A 16,793-nucleotide genomic window follows, 5' to 3' on the forward strand; every position below is an offset into this window, starting at 1 on the left:
CAAGTTTGGTTGGGAGCTTTTTTTTTCCAGCTAGAGCAAAGCTAGAAGTGGAGGGGCAGATGGTGTGGCCCCTGATTTTTTTCCTGTACCTTCCATGATGTAATGAGTCAAACAGTGGCAGTGTGTCCTTTTGAGATGGGTGAGGCAACGTGAAGAAAACAAAAACCCCAAGACCTGGGGGATGCTAATGAGATGCCAGAGATGTTAAAAAAGGAAAAGGAAAGGAAAAGGAAAGGGAAGGGAAGGAAAGGAAAGGAAAGGAAGGGAAAAGAAAGGAAAGGAAAGGAAAGGAAAGGAAAGGAAAGGAAAGGAAAGGAAAGGAAAGGAAAGGAAAGGAAAGGAAAGGAAAGGAAAGGAAAGGAAAGGAAAGGAAAGGAAAGGAAAGGAAAGGAGAAAGGGAAGGAAAGGAAAGGAAAGGAGAAAGGAAAGGATGAAGGAAAGGAGAAAGGAAAGGAAAGGAAAGGAAAGGAAAGGAAAGGAAAGGAAAGGAAAGGAAAGGAAAGGAGAAAGGGAAGGAAAGGAAAGGAAAGGAAAGGAAAGGAAAGGAGAAAGGAAAGGAAAGGATGAAGGAAAGGAGAAAGGAAAGGAAAGGATGAAGGAAAGGAGAAAGGAAAGGAAAGGAAAGGAAAGGAAAGGAAAGGAAAGGAAAGGAAAGGAAAGGAAAGGAAAGGAAAGGAAAGGAAAGGAAAGGAAAGGAAAGGAAAGGAAAGGAAAGGAAAGGAAAGGAAAGGAAAGGAAAGGAAAAGAATTATAAATTATATTAGAGGTGGAAGTCTCATTGCTTGCTGCAGTGGTAGGTGGTACAGGTTATCTTGCAGCTCAGACCACAATCCCAGGGTTTGGAATTGAAGAGGAGCAGGTGACAGAGGGTGACAATAGGTGACAGCAGGTGACTCCAGCTGCTAGCTGGTTCCCAGTTGATGCAAGAGCATTGGATCTATGCAGGTGCATGGTCAGCTGCTCCTCTTTGGGAGGCTGCTGGAAAGTTGTGTGCACGTGTTTGAACTTTCCGGGCTTCATCTGCATTATAAAGTCTTGTGTGTGTGTGTCTGTGTGTGTGTCTGTGTGTGTGTCTGTGTGTGTGTGTGTGTGAGCTTTCCACAGAGCTCCAGAGCCTGTGTGTCATGGGGGTGAGAGCAGAAAAGCAGATGTCCTGGACATGCCCCTCCTACTCTGGGATTAGAGATGCTCAGGGAAAAGCCTGGGACACACCTCCCTGACTCCCTGCCAGAGACAGCAGCAGCTCCTGCAGGTTCCATAGGCCTCGGCTCTGTGGTCAAAAAAAAAAAAACCAAGCCAAAACCACCTGCAGCTCCGTTTCCAGCACCCATCCCCTTCTTTTGGTTAAGCAGAGAGGAGGAGGAGGATGGCCTATGCTGAGGAAGAGAGGTAAGGTGCTGTGAAAGAGGGGATGCCCAGACACCCACCCGGCATCCATGCTGCAACCGCATCGCTTTTCCTTGCTTTGTTTCCCTCTTCTCCCTGCTGGGCACTCAGTAAGGAACAGGAAAGGGCTGCTCAGAAGTAAATAGCTTCTTAGTGAAGAGGATTCTGGCCATCTGCCCGGGGAAGGTGCTGGTGTGATAAAATATGGCAAGGAGCAGGTGACCCGAGGCCAGGCCCTGAAATGGCTGCGGTGTGAGAGGCATCCCCTGCAGCCACCCGTGGCACAGGGTCCCCCCCCGAGAGAGGATGCTGGGGGTTTGCTGGGCTGGCTCTGCTTCCTGCATGGACTTGTTTCCAACCAGCCTGGAAGCACAACAAGGGTGGGGTGGTTGTTTTTCATGCCACAGCAGATGTGTCATCGGTGGCAGTTCCCTGTCTTGCAGCAGATGGGTTTCTCCGGAGGGCGATGGGGGTCACGGTGAAGGGGGTTGTGTTTGCAGCTGATCCTGGGATTTAATCCGAAGGGATGTCACCCAGCACTGTTAGGAGGTGGGCATTGTTGGAGGTGAAGTGGCTCCAGGGGGGCTTTGTGCTGCTTGTGTTCATTCAGGCTGTCAAAAAGCTTGCACAGACCTCGGGCTTAGGCAGTTCCAGGCTGAACTCTGGGTGTTTGGTGACCCCCGGGTCAAAGCTCTCCCCTCCCCACAGTCCTGCTGAGCAGATGGCTCCTTCCCAGTCAGATCTGTGCCTGCAGGTCCCCTTTGATGCTTTGCAGCCAGAAGATTTCTGAAAGCTGAATCTTGCAGGCAGAGAGCACTGCAGATGGATTTTGGCATGTGGCTGGGCTCTTGGCAGCTCTGCCATGGCCGGAGCCTTTGGGATGGGGAAGGCTCTGCAAGGCCCCTGTCCTCCAGATGCAGCTCCATCCAGGCAGGGAGATGTACACAGCATTAGAGCTTTACTGCTTTAGGGAGGAAATATTTTAATGTCTTCTGTTTAGAAGGAAAAAAAAAACAAAAAACCATCAAGCTCAGCACAGCTCAGTCAAATCCAATCTCTTTAGCAGACGTGGAAGCAAATTTATCCCACACTCCTAAGGTTTCTGGGGACATAGGAGTGATATCAATTTGTAATGTTATTTTAAAAATTAAAACCAAAACAAAACACACACAAGGAACTAGTGGTCAAGAGGAAGAACAGATTCTGGTGACCTCATTCTTTTTTCCTGTCTGCTACAAGTACATCAAAAGACTGGGTATTACGTTTAAATTCTTTTGGTTTCCTCTAATTTCTAAACAGGGATTACAGGTTCTCAACAGAGAAATTGGGAGGGGAATCACTCATTAACGTATGTAAAGCACTTTTAAAGCTTTTCTCTGGGAGCAAAGGATAATACAGTCAGTGGAGTGGAGGCTTCATTAATGTTGCTTTCATAGCTTGTGCTTATTTCAGGAGCTTGGAAAATTCAATAGTTATGGTAAATAACCTTCCTCATTTCCAGACTTCTCCTTTGAAAAGCATTTCAGCTGAGTATGACTCTTCATTTTAATGTGTGCAGAGGAAGTTATTTCTCTCCACTGGGTTGCTGGTTTATGACAAACCAGGATGTTCCTGACATCAGTTTGCAGCTAGGAACATGTCTGACATCTGATACATCAAACAAGACTTACAGGAGGAGTTGGAGAGCTGGGAGATGACAAAGCTGAAGAGAGATCCATGCAAAAACATCCTGCCTTGTCAATATAAAGGAGAGAAAAGCACTCTAGAGTTAAGATCCTCTGTTTGATCCTGTGTCTGACAGTCAAATCCTCCTCATCGATGGCTGCCAGGCCTCCTGGAGTCTGCAGCTTTGAAAGCTTTTCTGTGTGTCCCCCAAAGCTGCAGACAGCAGCATCACAACATGATGAAGGTTTGTTCCTCTGGAAACAAGATACTTGTTTTGTTTTCTTTTTGTTTTTTTTTTTTTTTTTAAATAATCAAAACCACATTAATGAAGCAAACAGTGCCTGCTTGTCAATGTCTTAATTCAATTTTACATCTTCCTCAGCCTCACAGTATCTGATTCTCTCACCCCTCAATGAGCAGAGCAGCTTTTTATAGAGAATCTGCTGCCCCTACCAGTGATGGTTCACTCAGTGGCCCAGTTCTACCAAGTACAGTTATTAATTCTGCTCATCACTGGGAATGATTGTGGCATTATCAAGAAATGCAGTTCCTTTTGCTTTTGAAGAGTTTCCAGCCAACCTTCCTGTTGACTTTCAGAAGGTCTCTGCACTGGAAGTAACAAGTTTCTGGGATTCCTCTGCTATTGGTTGTGCCTCAAAACTGTGATGGTTGCATCTGATGAGTTCTGGCCTGACAGGACTAAAAGTTGAAGTCCTCTCCCTTCCCAGAGGATACACAACAGGCAGCTTCCATCCCACCTTCCAGCAACGTGTCTCAGGATTGGACAGGACATCTTTTTTTGCCCAGCTGTTTCAGCAGTCCTCCTTTTAAATAACACAGCAGAAGCCCAGAAGGAACAAGATCTCCATGTTTAACCTCCTCTACCAAAACCATCAGGGACCAAAACCTGAGAAGGTGAATGTCTGAGCTGTGGGACCAGCCCTGGAAGGAAGCCCTGGGAGGTGATGGTGGTCAACACCTGGAAAATTGAGTTCTCTGTTGATGCTTGCCCCATGTCCCAGGAATCTACCTGTTGCAGAGAGAATGTCTCCTGCTTTTTCCTATCCCTGCCATGCCCTTGGGCTTCCATCCTCTTGTTTTTCCCCATCCCAGGCTGGACATCCCTGTGTGCACACACAGAGACTGCAAGTTCTCAGTCTGACCCTGCTCTGGTGTTCCTCCAGTAACTCAGAAGACACCAGTGCCCATCAGAAGCAGGAGTGATCCTGCCTGGTGACATCTCTGTCACTTAGGTATCACTAGCCAGTTCTCCATTAGAGAATAAAGCTAGCAAAAAAAATTCAAACATTTCACCTCACCATTCAAACATTTCACATTTGAAAAAATTCAAACATTTCACCAGGGGCAAAATGTGAGATGAAATGCGAAGCATCTTCAGTAGCAGCAGTGACTCTCCAGTTATCTTCATTTAAATGCAATTTTTTTTTTCTTTGCACCCTTTCAGGTCTTCAGTCCTTCGAAGATTGTTCTTTAGGGTGGGTTGAGAGCCCCACTGACCCTTTCTCCTTTTGCAGGACCAGCTGGACATCCCTGTGTGCACACACAGAAGCTGCAAGTTCTCAGTCTGACCCTGCTCTGGTTTTCCTCCAGTAACTCAGCAGACACCAGTGCCCATCAGAAGCAGGAGTGATCCTGCCTGGTGACATCTCTGTCACTTAGGTATCACTAGCCAGTTCTCCACTAGAGAATGAAGCTAGCAAAAAAAATTCAAACATTTCACCTCACCATTCAAACATTTCACATTTGAAAAAATTCAAACATTTCACCAGGGGCAAAATGTGAGATGAAATGCGAAGCATCTTCAGTAGCAGCAGTGACTCTCCAGTTATCTTCATTTAAATGCAATTTTTTTTTTCTTTGCACCCTTTCAGGTCTTCAGTCCTTTGAAGCTTGTTCTTTAGGGTGGGTTGAGAGCCCCACTGACCCTTTCTCCTTTTGCAGGACCAGCTGGACATCCCTGTGTGCACAGAGGCTGCAAGTTCTCAGTCTGACCCTGCTCTGGTTTTCCTCCAGTAACTCAGCAGACACCAGTGCCCATCAGAAGCAGGAGTGATCCTGCCTGGTGACATCTCTGTCATTTAGGTATCACTAGCCAGTTCTCCACTAGAGAATGAAGCTAGCAAAAAAAATTCAAACATTTCACTTTTGTCCAGGGGCAAAATGTGAGATGAAATGCGAAGCATCTTCAGTAGCAGCAGTGACTCTCCAATTATCTTCGTTTAAATGCAATTTTTTTTTTCTTTGCACCCTTTCAGGTCTTCAGTCCTTTGAAGCTTGTTCTTTAGGGTGGGTTGAGAGCCCCACTGACCCTTTCTCCTTTTGCAGGACCAGCTATGAGGTGTACAAGGAAACAGCAGACTGGCTCCGTGCCCGCACCCTCCAGCGTCCCAAGGTCGCCATCATCTGTGGCTCTGGCCTGGGAGGTCTGGCTGATGTGCTGGAAAACCAGACAGTCTTCCAGTACCAGGACATCCCTCATTTCCCACGGAGCACAGGTTAGCACAACCCAGGGCAGCAGCAACCCAGCCCCAAGCAGCCTGCAGCAACCTGACAGAGGTGTAAGTCCACGTGCACCCCCTGGCACTGGTCTACAGACCAATCCCTCAGGAGGGAAATGTGTTCCCAGGGAAAAAACAAAAAAATCAATCAATCAATCAATCAAAAAAACAAACAAAGCAAAAAAAAAATCACCAAAAAAAAAAAAAAAAAAGGAAACAAAACAAATTTCTGTGCTGTGGTGTTGATTTAACTTCTGGCTCCCTGGGCCCCTCTGTAATGGGTAATTGACTTTCTGGCTGTAAAGCCAAAGAGTTCAAGATGCTGAACTCATCAGCTGAAACCCTGTTGGTTTCCAGTTGCAGGACACGTTGGGAGGTTGGTGTTTGGAGAGCTGAACAGGCAGCCCTGTGTCTGCATGCAGGGACGTTTCCACTCTTATGAAGGTTACTCTATCAGCCAGGTGAGTGCCCCTTAGGGAACCAGAGGAGCAGTAGGGCTGGAAAAAGACCTCTCAAGTCCAACTCTCAGCCCAACACCACAATGCCCCCTCAATCATGTCCTGAAGTGCTGCCTCTACACATTTTTTTGAACACCTCCAGGGATGGTGACTCCAGTCTGTGCCAGGGCTTGACAACCCTTTCACTAAAGAAACTTTTCCTAATATCCAATCTAAACCTCCCCTGGCACAGCTTGAGGCCATTTCCTCTTGTCTTATCACTCCTTCCTTGGGAGAAGAGACCAACCCCCCTCACTCCAACCTCCTTGCAGGGAGCTGTAAAGAGCAAAATCACCCCTCAGCCTCCTCCTCTTCAGCTCAAACAATCCCAATTCCTTCAGCCAGAAAAAGATCCTCCTAAGATCTGTGCTCCAGACCATTCCACACCTCTGTTGTCCTTCTCTGCACATGCTCCAGCCCCTCCATGTCCTTTTTTGTCATTCCATGTCCTTTTTTGTCATGAGGGCTCCAGAACTGAACACAGTTCACAAAATAAAGCTGTGTTGTAAAAGATGCAAGAGGCACCACTCTACTTTGATCCCAAGCTGCAGGACATTAACTCTTGAAGTGAACCTACATTGCTACCAATCTTCTGTAGATTTTATATTTTTCTCCCCCAGAAATAAAATTGGGAGTACAAATGGAGCAGCAGAAAGCTTCTGAAAAGCAGAAAAGCATCTGCTGCTGCTGCCCAGCCTCACAAAGTGCCCATAGTGGCAGGGGAAATGGTATAGCACACAAGGCAGATTGATTTGCATGCTTTAAATCAGTCATTTGAATTGTTATTTAAATCAGCAGCCAGGAAACTTTGATAAGAATACTCTATTTTAATTTTCTTTTGCATAGTTGACAGCTTTTTTTCCCCCAGAAAAAACTGCCTGGCTTGTGTAGCTCAGCATACTCCCCCAGTTAACCTATAGATGTATGGGAATATTTAATCATTAATGTCTACATGTGTCTATTTCTGTTAGAAACCACCAATAATATTTGTTTAGTGGCTGACAGTGTTGTGTTTGGGGTTTTTATTTGGATAGCTTTGAGATTTTACATGTGCCTGAGGTCAGTTTGCATTTGGATATAAACTGTAAGACTTGGCAGCACTCAATTTTCTATAAGAAAAAAAAAAAATCTTAAATGCACTTGATACAACACTTGGTTTATAAAGACATATTTTTCTGTTAAAATCCACTCATTTCTTAAAGAAGTGATGTCCATAATTAGCAAATTTTCCCATCACAGCTTCTGTAGCATTTTAGACATAGCAGATACCACCCTGATTCCTTCCTGGCTCCTCAAAATCAAACTTTTAATTATTTTTTTTTCCCCAGTTCCCAGTTGTTCCTTATCTTTGGATGAACAGGTCACTGAAAGGAACTCATGTGAAGAAACCCAAATGAATAAAACAATCTCTATGCTCCTGTGAAACTCATCATAGCTGTAAAAGGCTGGTTTATCAATTACACTCCAAGTCCTTACTTCAGTCAGCAGAGTGGTTTGATCTCTGCAAGACCTTGGCAGTGAGGAGAGATCAACTGCATCTTCTTTTTGTACCACATTGATTTGACCTCAGAGCAACTGTAGGAAACGTGGGGTTGAATTTTAATGGTATTCATTCCAAAATTAGCTTTTAACATGTCTATAAAACATTAAAATCCATTCAATTTAATTTAGGGGGAAATTTAAAATTGGGGGAAAAAAAAAAAAAAAAAGGTTTTGTCTCCTCATAGCCTTTTGTGGAGCCTTCTCTGCATCACATGAGCTGTCCACAAATTGCATCCATGTCTTTTGTTCTTGCAGGTCACCTTTCCCATCAGGGTCTTCTTTCTCCTGGGGGTGGAGATTTTGATTGTGACAAATGCTGCTGGGGGGCTGAACCCCCATTTCCAAGTGGGGGACCTCATGTTCATCAGAGACCACATCAGCCTCTTTGGCTTGGCAGGGCAGAACCCTCTGCGGGGACCAAACGAGGAGAGGTAAGGAGGCACCAGCCCCATGGCACCAACTCCTCCCCTGTTACAGTCTGAGGTAACATGAAAATTTATTTTTGTTTGGATACGTGAAACAAAGTCCAACCATAGAAAATGGTCGAGTGCAAGCAGATTTTATTTGACAATTGACACAGGCAAACAGATGTAGAACCAGACAAAAGAGGTAGAGTGGAAAAGAAGATGTAAGAAAGAGAGAGAAAAAGTGGTAAGAAATGGTAAGAAACAAAGAGAGTGAAGAGAGGAGAAATAAAGGGTAAGATGGTGGGAAGAATGAGAGAGAGAGTCACCAGCAGGGGTCCAGCTGTCCAGCAAGGTTCTTCAGGATGGTTCTGATCCTGGTGCAGTAATGGTGGTGGGTCAAAAGACAACCACCCAGTCAGAACATGGGTGAGTCAGAACATCAATATATACTCCTGAGTCCTTTTGTTCCCAAGGGGCAGCTCTCAGTCAGCCAGGGTCATAGAATCATAGAATCACGGAATGGGCTGGGTTGGAAGGGACCTCAGAGCTCATCAAGTCCAACCCTTGCTCCACTCCCCCCGTGGTTCCCAGCCCATGGCACTGAGTGCCACATCCAGGCTCTTTTGAAATATCTCCAGGGATGGAGAATCCACCCCTTCCCTGGGCAGCCCATTCCAATGGCTGAGCACCCTCTCTGCAAAGAATTTTTTCCTAATATTATATTAGGAAAGAATTCTTTAGTCCATGCCCTCTTGTCCCACTGATATCAGCCCAACCCCCCCCTGGCTCCAACCTCCTTTCAGGGAGTTGGAGAGAGTGATGAGGTCTCCCCTGAGCCTCCTCTTCTCCAGCCTCAACACCCCCAGCTCCCTCAGCCCTTCCTCACAGGACTTGTGCTGGATCCCTTCACCAGCCCAGTTGCCTCCTTTGGACCTGCTCCAGGACCTCCATCTCCTTCCTAAACTGAGGGGCCCAGGGAGGTCACTGAGGGGCCCAGGCAGGTCGTTAGCAGACAGGCTGCCTGGAGGGGAGCAGAAGGGTGTAGTCCCCCACCCAGTCATCAATTCTTATCTTCTTCCAGAAGCCATTCCTCCTCTCTTCCAGCCACTTAACCAGGTACATTCTGCCTCCAGGGCTGTCCCAGCATTGAAGGTTGGCCCTCAGGAAAGGGGCTTCTTCCTGATGCCATCCTTGCTCTGCTCCAGCCCCATTAGCATGCCTGGAGGGATGTCCCAGCATTGAAGGCTGGTGCTCAGAAGAGGAATAGCCTCCACCCAATAGCTCTTATCACATCCTGAGGGGTCACCCCTGCTCAGCTCTGGCCAGCCAGCTCCTCCACCCTAGCCAAGGCTATTAATTTTAAAATTGCTCTTTTGAGACAGTTGCAAGCCAGTGAGGTCAGACTCACACATCCCCTCTGCCTCCAGCTCCAGGCTGGGGCTCTCAGCTGCCCTCACAGACAAATCCTGACTGAGCAGTGGATTTGGCTGCAGGGAGCCCCAAGGGAAAAGCTAAAGCAATAGCTGGGTGCACTCCTGCCCACCCCAAGCACCTTTTCTTCCTTGATGCTCAAGCTTATAAGGAGCCTCCAGAAGGTTTTGGTTTATAAAAGCAGGCTCCTGATCCTTCTCCTGACATGGCAGCAGCACCAGCTGCTAACCAGACCCACTGCTCTCTCCTCTTGTCTGTCCCTCTCTCTGCTTCTTCCTCTGACTGGAACTGCAGAGTCTCCAGCAGGCATTTAGCACCAGCCCCTTCTGCTGTGATGGAGCTGATATGACAGGGGCCAGGTTGATAGCAAAGATAAAAACCTCACAATCTGATAACCACCCTTGTATCCAAGTCATTCAACCAGGGTGCTTTTGCTAATATCACTGAAGTCTGTTGAGAGGTGGGGGGCCCTGCAGCCCCTTGGGGGCTCTACCAGTGACCTGGTGCTCACTGAGCAGCATCTTTGGCCTCTTGGCTGAGCACAGAGGGACTTGTAACACATTTCACCCCTGGAAGATGTGAAGTTGCCACTAGACACGGAGTTGTTTTCAGCAGGAGGTTGTACTACATGATCTCTTGAGATACCTGAATAGATCTGTGACCCTAAAACCTTCCCAAGGCACCTTCAGACTGGTAAGGTGGGAGGAGAGATGGCAACATGGGAGCTGTAAAGATCCAGGGCTTTCCAGGGATTTAGAGCAGGAAAGGTAGAGGCTGGATCATGGTCAGGAGGTAAGAGCAGCAAGAATTATTTCCTAACCAAGGAAGGAAGCTGGCAGGAGGTCAAAGGAGCAGGGGGTGTAAAGCCTGAGTACAAGCAACAAAGGAGGTAGTTTAGGAATGAGGAGTGAATTTAGGGAAGAAGATTACTAAATTCATTGTTGTGTTGGTACCTTCATCTTGAAAAAAGGTCCTGTTTTCAGGGCAAGCACCTCTGTTCTCCAGGGATCCTTCCAAAGAGAAAGTTCTGGCTGAGAATAAGGTGGGCTGTCTGGCTTCCAGTTCCAATCAGTCCCTTCCTGATGTACTGCCAGGCCTGGCTCCTGCTTCTGAAGAAAGCTGAAAGTTGCTAGCAACTACCTCAGGAGAAATAAATGCTGTTCTGCTAATCAAAAGGCAAGAGAGCAGCACCAAGCTGAAGCAGAACATTTTTACATCTTCATAGGTGTGGGTTGGAGGATCAAAAGCACATAAGCCACGTGGAGGAGTGTTTTAAAGCTCTCTGAACTTGCATAATCCTTCAGGAACAGGAGGGGAGACACCAAGCAAGCAAGAACTGCACCAGGACAAGGTTCAAAGGCAGCACAGGCATCTCAGTGTCTCCCAAGAGCAGCTCCCCAGCTCTGGGAAGTGACTTCTGTGCTTCTGACCAAGGCACCAAAAAGGGGGAAAAGGGCTCTTTCCTACAAAGTCTTGCAGAGCTTTAGCTCAACAAACTCCTTCTAGAATCCAGTCCAGCTCAGCCACCAAGAAGGATTTATCTAAGTGTGACAGAGTGAAACTGGAGGCAATGAGGTGATGTGGAAAGGGAATAAACTGCAAGGATCTGAGGGGTGAATTTAATAAATTAGAGATTGGTTTCCGCATTGCTGACCATCCTCCAGGAAAGAGAAGCAATTTTCATGGTGATGAATACTTATTACATTAGACCAGATGGGAAAGTTTTCTTTTTTTATTATTTATGTAACATTTTAGTGTTTATTAATGTAAGATAAGCCACCTACTGCCTGAAGCATTCAGCTGGAAGAACACAAAAACAAGAAAGAGCTTTAATAGCCTGGTTGAGGGACCTGGTCCACTCCTACTGAACTGAGTTGGGGAACAAGGCTGGGAGTTTATTTTCTCCTTTTCCTCAGGAGCAGCAAGCCAGTCTTGACCATCTCCTTCTGCTCTCCACGTGTCACTGGTAGGATTTGCTTGCTCAGGAGCAGGACTGAAGTGTTATCTTTAAGATCCAAACCAAGCAAGAGGCTCAGCCTTGCAGCACAAGATGAAGCCTACCTAAAATATAGTCCTGGATCTCCAGTGTGTTCTACTGTCTCCCCATTTCCCTGGAAGGGAGGACACCTGGAATGGCATTCTCTTGCCTGAATGCAGACATCCAGTGCCATCTGACACTCTGCTGAGTGCCCAATACCCATTCTCTGGGGCTGTAAGGCCCCCAGGATGTGTGCATGCTCTGGAGGGGGAGCTGAGGGGCAGGCAGAACTTCCTGGGGCTCCTGAAATGGGCAACTGAATTGTATTTCTGTTCTAGAAGAGCCTCCAAGCTTGTGTTTGGTGTGATCTTGCTGAGCCAGGAACCAAGCAGAGAAGTGGCTGCCCTTTCCTGGGCTGTATTGTCTGACCAGCAAACTTTTTTCATCTGCCCCCCCAAAGAAAGTCATTCCTAAAGGCCCTTCAGCCTGGTCTAGCATAGACAGAAAAGGGAAAAGACTCAAATCTCCCATGATTTGTGCAGTGAATCCAGCTCTGTTTCTGCTCCAAGCACATGGGTGTCACTGTGAGGACAGGGCAACCCTTTCCACTGGGGTACAGGACATCCCTGGCCAGCAGCTGGGCTTAGCAGCTGCCTCCTTTGGTGAGCCTGAGCTGGAGTAAGGGATGCTCCATCAAGCCTTTGGTGCCACAGCAAGGCACTGAGCAGGAGAAGCAAAGAGCTGTGACCATCTGGGCAATGCTGAAAAGTCACCAAGGGCAGAGGGAGAGCTGCCTGGAGCCACGAGTCCTTGGAAAGACCATTCCTGAAGAGTTTGTGTTGGCTGGAGACCATCCAACAGCCACCACCTGTGAATGCTGAGGGGCTTAGGAAGTCTAGGGGGAATGTCCTGATGGCAGAAGGATTTGCTGGGATTTGCTGGGATTTGCTCTGCTCCCTTCTCCAAAGGGTGAGCATCGCTTCACTGATGGGGGGGGGACCAGCAGCAATACCAGCAAGGGCTCTGTGCTTTCCTGCCTTGCAGGTTTGGAATGAGGTTCCCCTGCATGTCTGATGCTTACGACCAAGAGCTCCTCAGCCTGGCCCTGGAGAGCTCCCAGGAGCTGAACTTCCTCAGCTTCACCCAGCAAGGAGTTTACTGCATGCTGCCCGGGCCCTGCTACGAAACCATCGCCGAGTGCCGCCTGCTGCAGGCTCTGGGAGCTGATGCTGTGGGTAAGCTCCTGAGCTGGGCTGGTGCCTGGATTAAATGGGGAATTCTGCTCAAAGCTGCCTTTGCTCAGTCCTTGACCCTCTAGCTCTCTCCTGGGCTCAGAGGAACAAGCTCTGTGTATCTCTGCCTCGTTCTGCAGGGGCTTAGGGCAGTTCCGAGGATGGATCTGCAGAAAGTCCCAGGGGGTTATGGCTGCCCAGGGATCCCAACAGAATGTTGGGTTTGTTTCCCAAATAAAACTCCCACCCTCAGGGGACTTGACTTCAGCAGGACTGAGTGGGGCCTAATCAGTAATCAAATCCTTCTCTGTTATTTTTCCAATTCTGGCACCATAAGGATTTGCATTTTCCTCCTCTCTGCTAAGCAGCCCCCCATAAAAATCTTGGTTGTTTAGGGTGGAAATGACAGGTACCTTCCCAGCTGCATACAAGGAAGATAAGTGACACAGGATTCTTAGGATTCCTCCAGCCTGTGCCACTGAAGCACCTCGTGGAATTCTGTTCATTGACATCTGCAGAGTCCCTGTGAGTGGGGAAAGGAGCTCAGCTTCCTGCAAAGCCATTTTCCTTTGCAATGGCTTTTGGAGCTGAGGAAGAGAAGAGCCAAATGACACAACACAGCAGTGCCTCCCTTAGCAGGGCTGTGAGCAGTCTGACACATCTTGGGGAGAGACTTGGCATGCAGGAACCAAATGTGGGTGGCTTGTTGTGCTGAGCAAGGTTGCAACCACAGTGCTGGAGTATGGAGTGTGCTTTAGGGTGTACACATGGCACATACAATCTGCTTTAACTATTTACATGGCTCAGAGGGAGAGAGATGGGGGGACTGAAGGAAGGCTGAAGGTGGGATCACAGTTTGCAGCCTCGCAGACCTCTTGTTTTGGTGTAAATCCTGACTCATCCTGGTCCTTTCCTCTCTTGCTGTAGGCATGAGCACTGTCCCAGAAGTCACTGTTGCCAGGCATTGTGGCCTCCGTGTCCTTGGGCTCTCCCTCATCACCAACAAAGTGGTGCTGAGCTACAACAGTCAGGAGAAAGCCAACCACGAGGAGGTGCTGCACGTCTCTGTGGTGAGAGCTGAAGCCCTGCAGAAGCTGGTGGCCCATCTCCTGGGCAAGCTGGGGGGAAGCACAAGCTCCTCCTGACCTCCTGCCATTTCTCATCCAGATCATAAACCTGTGAGCACCAGTAGGTGCTGGGGGAGGGCTCCCAGTGAGCTTCTCCTCCTGATTTCCAATAGCCTGATCCTTGTCCCTCTGCTTTAGGTGGGCAGGTTTGCAGAGACTTGCTTTGAATTTAGCCAGGATGATCCACTTGTTAGTGACCAAACCAGATTTCTGGTGCTTTAACAGGGTTTGACCTCTGGCAGATTCCCAAACCCCAATGTCAGCAATGAGCCCCTTGGTACCCTCAGCTCCAGCTCCCCCTCCTCCTGCTGCAGAGCTTTGGGTGCTCCTCACAGCCTCTGTGCACCCAGAGCCCTCCTGCCATGGGGTTCCCCTCTCCTTTCCTCCTCTCCCCTCTTGTGCTGAGCCCCTGTGCTGTGAGCCAGGTTCAGAGCTGTCCCAGGGCTTGATTCCTGCTGAGGATGCTTTGATCAGAGCTGATCCAAAGCCACTGGAAGTGCCCAAGAAGGCTCTTGAGTTCTGCATCAGCACCTGCATCTGTGAAGTGGGCCAGGATAAAGATGAGATCTGTCTGGAGCAGGCAGTGCTGCAGAGCAGGCTGATTGCAATTGATTTTATGGCTTTGGAAACCCTTGCATCCCTCTGCCTGGGGCTTTGTTCTCTGACAACCCTGAAGGTCTCACCAGAAAGCCCTCTCTTTGCTCACTTCCTGGCTCTTCCTGAGCAGCCAGAGCTGTTTGCTGTGATGCAGCACCCACCCCACCACCTCCCTCCCCTTTTAAAGGGCTTGGAAGTGCAGCTCAGGTACAAGGCACAGCTTCTCCATGCAGGGTGTGAAAGTGGCCAAGCTGGAAACAGGATCTGGACCCATTCTGTCTGCTCATTCTGTTTCTGGATGTCTTAGAGATCAGCTGCTTGACCCACTTGCACTGGAGACCCATTGCCTTTTAGTGTCCCAAGACAGAGAGATCCCAGTCTGACCCAGTGTTTAGCCCCAGCTTTGCTCTGCTACAGATGCTGGAGCACCAATGGTTTGTGGAGTTCAGCAAGGTGAAATTGCAGTGGGAAATATTTTGCAACAGGTAGGATATTTTTCTGATTTTTCTGGTCCTCTGAAGTCAAGGAATTGAACCCAACAGTAAGGAAAGAGCCAACAGGAGAAGCCACTCTGCCCTCTTCCACCAGGAGGCTGATGGCCTGTGCAGGATGGGTGGTTATTCCCCAAAATTCCCCATTATTCATTGTTTCCCAAAGGTCAAGTGGCTGTGGCTGGATGTGAAACTGAGTCTCTAATTATTGAGTAACCTTTTCATTTATCTTGGAGCTCTCTTTAAAGCCCAGCACTGTCACAGCTAAATGCTTTCAGCTGATGCAGTGGTCTGAACCAAAGAGACCCAAGGGGTCACAGAGAGCTCCCAGTCAGCCTTCCTAAATTTAGCTGCTCAGTTATTTACCACTGATGCTCCCCCTCCATTGCAGCCTTCAGCCCTCAGTGACATTTCCTCAGTTCCAGGCACGAGGTGTTTCCAGATGGGTGTTTGCTTGAAGCCCTTCCTGCTGCTCTATTGATGGTGCTGTTGGCACCAGGAGGAACAGAGCTGTGCTCTGCACACCCTCCATGGAACAGCAGCATTTTTCAACCTTAGGAGAGATCTTGGGGTGGCCACCCCACCCCCTTCTTCTGGCCAGGGTGAGTCCCCCAGCCTGGGGACTGCTCCTTGGGGACTTTGGGAGGGGGCATTTGGCAGAGAGCCCTCTGGGACATCCCTGCTGGACATTGGGTCTGGCTGGCAGGAACCAGGATCCAGGTTTGGTGCTAACATGGAAAGGGAAAGGCTCCTGGTCCTTCTCCCACCAGGCTGTTGCCTTTTCAGGCCTGGCAGAGGTGAGGTGCTCATCAGCAGTGGCAGGAAAAGCAGTGAAAAATGAAAAGTGGCAGATGTGCAGAGCAAGAGAGGGCCACTTCTACCCACTGCCTTTTCAGAGTTTTCCCAATAGGGGCTTGTTACAGGGCAGAGAGAGAGAGAGTGGATAATTTCCCCTGCCTAGAAAATGGTGCTTCAGATTCATCTAATTAATACTTAGTAAATACAAAGCCTCTCAAGTGTGAGTGGAAGGCAGCTGTGCAGCTAGAGAGCAGCCCCTGTAGCTAAGGCTGGGATTTCAGCAGCCTCCAGTAATTAATCAGAGTCAGCTTGGATTGGGGTGTGGAGGAGAGCATCCCAAATCCCCTCTGTCCTGCTGGCATGGCTCAAGCCTGGCAGGGGATGGGGTATTTGCAGCTCCTCTCCCCAGCCCTACAGAGTGTGAGAACCAGACCACACTTTTCTACCTGAATACAACTTAATCATGACTTCAAATTTAATCTGGAGATCACCAGGCAACTAAATCTTTAGAAAATCTTGCCTGGTTTTCAAGAGTTATTTTCTAAATGGCATTTGAGCCCTCTGGGAGTTGGGGGCTCTTCTTTCTGCTGCCCAGGACTGCCTGGAATGGCTCAAACTGCAGGAGCATCCCCATTTTTGTTCCTGCAAATGAGAGGGGGGAAAAGCCTTGGGTGCTTTGGAAGGGATCTTGCTTATTCTCTGGGGGAGTACAATTAACAAGTGGATTCCTCTGGGTTTGGAGGGACTTGCAGTTGAATATTGGTTTGGTTTGGTTTCCTGCTCCTGGGTTTCAAAAGGCTGAAATGCAGTGATGCAAGTGGGGGGTGAAACTGGGAGGAAATAAAAGCTGCAGCAACCCTGAAAACTCTGTTTGTGCTTTCTGGGCCAATACCACAGGTTAGAAAGGGAGGAGATGCTGAAGTTGTACCCTCCATATCCATATCCATATCCATATCCATATCCATACCCATATCCATATCCATATCCATACCCATATCCATATCCATATTTTGAGCCCTGGGCTGCTCAAAGCTCGGGTTACTCAGGACCAACTTTTGACCCACACTCTGCACAGATGTCTCTTCCTGATGCCACTGGGGATCTGAGGAGCTCTCAGATTAAA

General features: G+C 48.3%; 1 protein-coding gene across 2 annotated transcripts; it reads left to right on the forward strand.

Moving 5' to 3' along the window:
• Positions 1 to 1,069: 1,069 nt before the first annotated feature.
• Positions 1,070 to 16,535, forward strand: PNP (purine nucleoside phosphorylase). 2 transcript variants are annotated; one of them, XM_071757172.1, is made up of 6 exons: positions 1,070 to 1,389; positions 5,398 to 5,567; positions 5,928 to 6,031; positions 7,865 to 8,040; positions 12,470 to 12,660; positions 13,585 to 16,535. In XM_071757172.1, exons 1-6 carry the CDS (start codon positions 1,367 to 1,369, stop codon positions 13,800 to 13,802), a joined length of 882 nt encoding a protein of 293 aa, XP_071613273.1. In that variant the 5' UTR covers positions 1,070 to 1,366; the 3' UTR covers positions 13,803 to 16,535. The 2 variants fall into 2 exon arrangements, with proteins under 2 accessions (XP_071613273.1, XP_071613274.1); XM_071757173.1 differs by lacking the exon at positions 1,070 to 1,389 and adding an exon at positions 1,396 to 1,935.
• The last annotated feature ends 258 nt before the right edge of the window (positions 16,536 to 16,793 follow it).

The sequence above is a fragment of the Heliangelus exortis genome, chromosome 13 (genome assembly GCF_036169615.1).
Source record: "Heliangelus exortis chromosome 13, bHelExo1.hap1, whole genome shotgun sequence".
Taxonomy (NCBI): Eukaryota; Metazoa; Chordata; class Aves; order Apodiformes; family Trochilidae; genus Heliangelus; species Heliangelus exortis.